Here is a 6,847-nt window from a genome sequence, read left to right as displayed (position 1 = left end):
CACGGAGCATTTTGCCAGATGTGGGAGGACAGGTGTGTTGGCTTCAGAACCAATCCTTAGGGTTTAGGGAGACAGCACTACTCACTTCACGTAAGGAAACGCATGGGTTGCAAAGTATGCTGATGGCGAGGTAGCTGTGTACTGACCTGGCAGTTCGTCAGGGGAAGCCTCTTGGGTAGTGCAAGATGCCTGCATGCTCAGGGCCATGTGGGTCCCACGGGTGCCATGTCTCTGCAGGGCATGGTGCTCAAGCTGGGGTTGTGAGCATGGGCTGGATGGGTTAAGGGCACTCTCACTGAGGGGGAAGGGGGGGTGTCTTATTTTTCAATGATTCCTCTATCCAAATTATCAGAGAATTTAGGATTTTGTTTCCCTAAAGCAGAGATTGTAGAAATGGGAGATTTCAGATTTGAAACTTTGAAAAGCCGGATTTGGCAGTTTTGGGTGGGTCCACGAATGACTGTAATTCCAAGAGCTGGTAGGGCAACCAGTGCTGGGCCAGGCAGAGGCCCCGGGCGGGTCTCCAACTTAGCCCCGTCTCATCAGACCACAGTCTCTGGAAATGTGGAGCCCCACTCCTGTCTGTGATAACTGTACGCTCTCAAGAGTCTTAGGGGGTAGGGGTTTTTCCCATGAACCCCGGAGTGCCCAGGGGCCCCTCCCAGGTGGAGCACAAGCTGAGTTACACAGGGGACCTTCCAGTGAAGGTGCTCCCCGATGTTCCCACCAATGCGGCCCTGGCCGCACAGCAAGTGGCAGGCCTGGCATCAGCGGGGCTTCGTCTCAGAAGTGGTTGGGGGCCAGGGTAGTCAGCCCTACAACCAAAGCTCTAGCCACCATCGACCCCCAGACACCCCTACCCTGTGCCTCAGCAAAAACCCCTTGTGAATTCCAGCACTGTTTTATTTGGGCCCAAGATGTCAGGTATGGGGCAATTTCATACTACCCCATTTCCATAGGAACCAAAGCAACGCTGTTATTCCCAGGTGTGAATTAGTAAGATAAATTTAAGAGTAGAATTGGCATTTCCAAATAGTAAGGTAAAAATGCTTTTGTATCAAAGTTGTGATTAAAAAAATATAAAGTTAAACCCACAGGCGCAGAAGGAAATGGCAATCCTGAGAACTGCCCTGAAATGTCAGCCTCGAACTTCATCTAAATCTTTTGAGCAGGTGAACCCTGGGGAGGCCAGTGCCCCTCGGGGGCGGGGGGGTGATGGGGTCAACTGTGAGCCCGCCTGGCTTCCATTTGGGCCAAGCTCTGTAGTTCCTCTGGCCGTATGTCAAGTCCCTGCTGGGGAAGGCAGGAAAAAACATGGGGTACAGTCACTGCAGAGCTGAGACACGGGGGCAGGCCAAGCCCTGCAGCCAGGGCTCTGTGGGAAAGGCTGGCCCCCGCCGGCATTCCCCAGCTTTGTGATGGCTCTCAAGAAGTGGGGGGCCTTCCGCCCATTTGGGCATTGCTGAGGCCACACAGCAGGGTCTGAGGGCCAAGCCTGTGGTCGCTACGGACTGATAATTCTCAGTGTCTGAGCACGAGAGCTGGTCCCAGAGCCTCGGGCCAGTGGCGGGAGGTGGGGAAGGAAGGCTGGGTCAGGTCCCGGGGACAGGCCTCCGGGACCAGCTCTGGCCCTTCTGAGCTGGAGCGCAGTACTCAGCAGAAGCCAGGGTGAGCGGCACACAGAGCGTGGAAGTGGCGTCACTGCAGGCAGGCAGGCACGAGTCCGGGACCGTGGCGGGCCGCTAGGACAGCATGGACTGCTGCACTGCCTTCTGCAGCGACTGCCGCGTCACCAGCAGGCGCACCACCTCCTCCGAGCGCTTGGTGAGCCGCTTCCGGGCTTGGTCGTGCGTGACCATGGTCATGTCCCAGCCATTCACCTGGCCCAAGGAGAAAATACAGCCTACCTCAGTTCTCTGCCGTCTGGGATCTGGAAGCAGGATGGGCTTTGGGGTCCTGGGTCACCCAAGCAGGCTCCCAGGCTGATGTGTCCGGGCTGGGGGTGCCAAGCACCACAGGTGAGGCACACGGGGGGGAGTCCGCCCCCTCTGGGAGCAGCACCAGCATGCGCTCCTGACGGTTTCAGGGAGTCTCCCAGCTGCCTCAGGAGGCAAGGGCAGCCCCTAACCCCGAGTGCTTCAGACCCTCGGGCCCAAGCCCTGTTTTCCTCCTTTGGGACATGTGTTACCTGCATGATCTTGTCTCCAATCTGCAGCCCAGCAATTTCAGCAGGGCCTCCTTCAGATACTCGTGTGACATAAATGCCCTGGAAAGAAACAGCCCAGGTCAAGCCCCAGTGTCACTGGGACTGGCACCTTATCCCCAGAGCAAAGCCCAGCATGGCAAACTCCCAGCCATCCAACGGACTCTGCACCAAGTCTGCCCCCCAGTACAGGCTGTGCCAGGACAGAGCTGCCCCACCATGCTCTGGCTCCTGCTGCTGGCCTCTTCCTGTTCCTCCTGGGCTCTGTCTGAGTGAGTCTTCCTAGGGCTGGGAGGTCTACTCCCCACCCCCATCCCTACTTATCATTTCTTAAACCTTCCTAGGACTGTTTGAAAGACACAGGTCTGTTCCTTCCATGAAGGCCCTAGAAACAGAGACCCACACCATCTCAGGGCTTTGTCCCCAGTGGAAAAGTCCCAGGACCCTGGTCCCCCTCACCTTGTCTGTCTTATCTTCTGAGAATGGATTCTGGGAGGGATCCTGGTCAATTCCACCTCCAATACTGAAGCCCAGTATTAAATTCTCACCTTGACGCAGCTTGTGAATTTCAACTCTTTGCTGGCAAAGGAAAAAAGGAGTTGGGGGCAGGTTGGTGTGTGGACAATGAATCTGGTCTGTCCAGCAGCAGCCTCAGGCTGCTGGGCCAGCTCAGAGCCATGCCAAGGGGGTGGAGCCCAGGGCCCTCTGCAGGCTTCCAGCTGGTCACCACCCTGGGAGACTTGCGTTGCGGGGGGGGGGGGGGGGGGGGGTAGTTTGAGACTCAGTTCTCAGCCACAACAACCCACCTATGCAACCTTCTGTCCTAGCCTCTGTTCCCTTCCTGTTAGTCTCAGGCACCAGCCTTAGTCAACATGTACTCCTGGTCCAAGAGCCAGGACGCTATAGATGGGGGGCCTGTGTCCCAGGGGAGGAGCCACACAGGGCAGAAGGGGTCAGGCCCTGGGGGGGGGAGGGGGGAATGCAGGTACCTTGCTGAGGCAGCTCACTGCTGAGCCAAACCTGTCAAGGGCAAGATAAGATGCTCCAAAAAAGAAGTTCACACTTGCACAGAAAGGAGAGGAAGGGCTGTCCTGGTCCAGGGACAGGCAGAGGCTTGAAGATACTATGGATATATGTCCATGAGATGAGTATCCACTACAGGACTGGAACTGGGAGGTGAGGTGAGGCTAGGGCTAGCTCAGGAAGGCTGTGGAGTGCAGGCCCAAGAGGCTGGCCCTGAGGGAGGGGGTTTCTCTGTCAGCCCCAGACCCTGCTCTTGTGCAGTGGAGGAGGCAGAAGAGGGTTCTAGAGCTCTCCCACCATACTCTGGGGCTCTGGTCCCCAAACTGCTAGGCTCCTTTCAAAGCCCTCAGCAGGCACCCTCCAGTCACCAGGGCATAGGGGCTAGACCAGATCACCCCACCCCAAAAGTTGAGTTTACAGGAAGAAAAAAAACCCAAAGTGACTTGATCTGGACCTGAAGAGTTTCAAACCAGGCCTCGAATGACAGGAGTATGAACACCTGACTTTGATTCTGGGCCCACTAGAGCTCTCAAGAGTCCGGAAATAAGGTTGGTCATGGTCAGGTTTGATGCTAGAATGACCATTTGGGCAGTTAGGAGGGGAATGGATGTCTTCCAGCGATGGGATGTGGAGGCCAGGGGACATGACTACTTGGAAAGTAAGATCAACAGATTTGAGGACCGCTTGTGGTGGAGAGGAGTCAAGGGAAGCACCCAGCCAAGTGGCCTGGCTGAACACAAACCTCTCCCAGCTGGGGACACTGAAGAAGCATTTTGGAGTGCCAGGAGCCACCCAGGCAAATGTCCAGAAGGCAAATGGACCTATGGAGCCAGAGTTCAGAGAAGCCAAAATGGTTTTAACATTCTCAAGATATTAACTACATGGGATAAGGTAGGGACCTGGGAGGAAGCCTCCCCTACCCCATCCCCAATCCAAAACACAAGAGAGGCCAAACCCCACCCAGCACGTTCAGACACGTTCCTAGTGTTAACAAGAATTGGGAGGGCACAGTCTTACAGTTCTGAGGAAGGCCCGAGAACCTGCCAGGACAGGAGAGAGAGGAAGCAGGAAGTGTGACCCCTGAAGCCCACTAGACCGAGATCCTTGTGCCCAAAAGTGTGAATTCCTCCAACACCTTTGCACACCTTTGAGCCACCCTCAAGATTAGAAGGCAGTACAGGCCCTTGGGCTGGAAGACAAGGCCCTGTCACTGACTTACTAGGTGCAATCAGGCAGGTTACTGCCCCTTTCTGTGCCTCCCCTACACCGCCTTTCCTCCCCCACCCCCATTTAAGAAGCAAACCTGGCCCCTTTGAGGCAGCTAGGGATCTAGAAAAGCAAGGTTGGTGCAGTCAGGGTGAAGCATAGGACAGCTGTCTGCAGGTGCAGAAATGTTTCTTAGTAGCCCAGGCCAGAGCTGGTTCTCTTAAGCCCAACCTCACATGCCACTTTAATCAGTGACTTCCCACCCTGTCAGCGCCTGACTCCCCTGCACACCCATCTGAGATACTGCAGCCGGTCCCGTGGCCTCAGGCCTGGGACTTCCATCTGACCCAAAGCCTGCCCAGCAGGCGTTTCTTCTCAGAGATCTGGGTTCTTCCTGTGGGCTTCCTTTAGGGCTGGACGTGAACAGACCTCTCTCTGGAACTCAGTTCCTCCACCTCCGCCTCGGAGTCGGCCTCCACGCCCCACTCAGCTTTGGCACTGGCGTCTGAGTCTAATGTCCCAGTCTCTCTCCTTCCCTTTGCCTACTCTAATAGCACTTGGCACCCAAGACAAGCCAATGGCGAGAGCCAGGGGCCTGAGCTAGCCCCACAGGGCCTGGTCTCCTCAGGCCCCAAGGGCCCGGCGGGGCACCCGGACTTTGTCCCAAGGGCTGGGGAGCCAGGGAAAGTTTGGAGCAGGAGCGAGCCAGTTGCGTGCGCCTTCACTCTGGAGCGGGCGGCGCTGGGTCCGAGCAAGCAAGGCTGGACGGGAGGGATAAGGGCCGGCTTGCTACTCAGGGCCCGGCCACCTCCAGCCCTCCACCCCCCACCCACCCCCGTCTCCCTCTGGGCGGCGGCGGCGTCTCCGGCAGGGGAGGAAGCACTTCCTCATTCCAGAGGCTGCGACTCGCGGCCGTCGGGGCTGGCGCCCGCCCCCCGCCGCTGCCCAGCTGAGGCCTCGGGCCGGGGAAGGGGGCGCTCTCCCGATACTCCCACAGCTGGGGATTTTTCTCCTCAGTCCTTCCCGCCTCTGCCGGCTGGGTGGAGTCCAACGAGCCGGCGGCAGTGCGCGGGGTCTGGTCGCGACTCCGGGTGTTCCGGGGGAACTTGCGCCCCGGCCATCTCTGTCGCCTGGCTGGGGAAGACCGCGGTCCCGCTGGGACAGAGCCGGGACCGGAGCCCTGGCCGCCGGTTTGCAACAGCCCTGGCTTCCACGCTTTGTCAACCTGTTCGGGGTGTCAGTTTTCCTATCTGCAAACTGGGGCTAAGCCAAGACCGAGAGGAGCCCGCGAGCGCACTCACCACCACGGCGGTGACCGGCTGGCCCGGGATGTAGGACATCTCGACCCCAATCTGGAAACCAAGCCCAGCTCAGGGAAGCCCACAGCGAAAATCCCAGCAGCCGCGCCCTCCCTGCTTAACAAAGGCACCCCGACTCGGGCCGCCCCTTCATGAATACTAACAAAGCCCCAGCCAGTCAGCGGTCGGAGCGCCCTTCGGCTTCCGGAAGTCCCTGTGCGAGCGTAGAAAGGCGGGGAGGGGGTGGGCACCGCGTCAGGGGGCGGGAGCGAGGATTTGGCGCATGCGCAGCGTGGGGCCTCCCAGCAACCTCCAGCGCAAGATGGCGCCGGCAGGCTCTTTGCCGCTGGCCGTCTGACGGGACGCCAAGTGTCTGTGTCCGCCGCCGTGTTGCAGGTAACTGGGTGAGCCTGGGCGGGCCGGCCCGAGCCCTCGGCCTCCTCTGCGTCTTTTGAAGGTCCGAGAAGCAGGAGTGGTGTGAGATGTTGGGAGTCCCGGGGGGAGGGGCGGCGCTAACGTAACTCGCCAGGCGCCGCGGGCCACTGGCAACTCGGTCTTCTCCGCAGCTCCGCGAAAAGACAGAGGCTGAGCCCGGGCGCGTGCGATGGCCGCTGTGGTGGCCAAGCGGGAAGGGCCGCCGTTCATCAGCGAGGCAGCGGTGCGAGGCAACGCCGCCGTCCTGGATTACTGCCGGACCTCAGTGTCAGCGCTGTCGGGGGCCACGGCCGGCATCCTCGGCCTCACCGGCCTCTACGGCTTCATCTTCTACCTGCTTGCCTCCATCCTGCTCTCCCTGCTCTTAATTCTCAAAGCGGGAAGGAGGTGGAACAAATACTTTAAGTCACGAAGACCGCTCTTCACAGGAGGCCTCATCGGAGGCCTCTTCACCTACGTCCTGTTCTGGACGTTCCTCTATGGCATGGTGCACGTCTACTGAATGGGGGCAGGGATGACTTTTTTAAAAAAACAGATGGGGAGGACTGTCGCCAGAAATTAACACCGTGTAAACTTAGTTTTTAAATTGCTGAATTCGCTGCTTGTTCTGTAACGTTATAATTTATATCTGAAGACGAAGAGCCTGTAATATTCTTCAGATTAAATGAAGTGTGAGACACTT

At 58.2% G+C, this 6,847-nt stretch overlaps 2 protein-coding genes across 3 annotated transcripts; one reads left to right on the top strand and one right to left on the bottom strand.

Annotated features, from left to right (window-relative positions):
• Window positions 1-882: 882 nt before the first annotated feature.
• On the bottom strand, window positions 883-5,939 carry TAX1BP3 (Tax1 binding protein 3). The gene is made up of 4 exons (XM_064582318.1): window positions 5,734-5,939; window positions 2,663-2,782; window positions 2,189-2,266; window positions 883-1,880 (listed from the first exon to the last, which is right to left on the bottom strand). Exons 1-4 carry the CDS (start codon window positions 5,770-5,772, stop codon window positions 1,743-1,745), a joined length of 375 nt encoding a protein of 124 aa, XP_064438388.1. The 5' UTR covers window positions 5,773-5,939; the 3' UTR covers window positions 883-1,742.
• A 37-nt stretch (window positions 5,940-5,976) lies between these two features.
• EMC6 (ER membrane protein complex subunit 6) lies at window positions 5,977-6,847 on the top strand. Of its 2 annotated transcripts, none has more exons than XM_045889666.3 (2): window positions 5,977-6,126; window positions 6,297-6,847. In XM_045889666.3, the coding sequence occupies exon 2, from the start codon at window positions 6,335-6,337 to the stop codon at window positions 6,665-6,667; it is 333 nt and encodes a 110-aa protein (XP_045745622.1). In that variant the 5' UTR covers window positions 5,977-6,126; window positions 6,297-6,334; the 3' UTR covers window positions 6,668-6,847. The 2 variants fall into 2 exon arrangements, with proteins under 2 accessions (XP_045745622.1, XP_054366979.1); XM_054511004.2 differs by having other exon boundaries at window positions 6,033-6,187.

The sequence above is a fragment of the Mirounga angustirostris genome, unplaced genomic scaffold, assembly GCF_029215605.1.
Source record: "Mirounga angustirostris isolate CCGP_5_RB_7025 unplaced genomic scaffold, mMirAng1.0.hap1 SCAF_17, whole genome shotgun sequence".
NCBI classification, from domain to species: domain Eukaryota; kingdom Metazoa; phylum Chordata; class Mammalia; order Carnivora; family Phocidae; genus Mirounga; species Mirounga angustirostris.
This window is presented reverse-complemented; position numbering and strand designations above follow the sequence as displayed.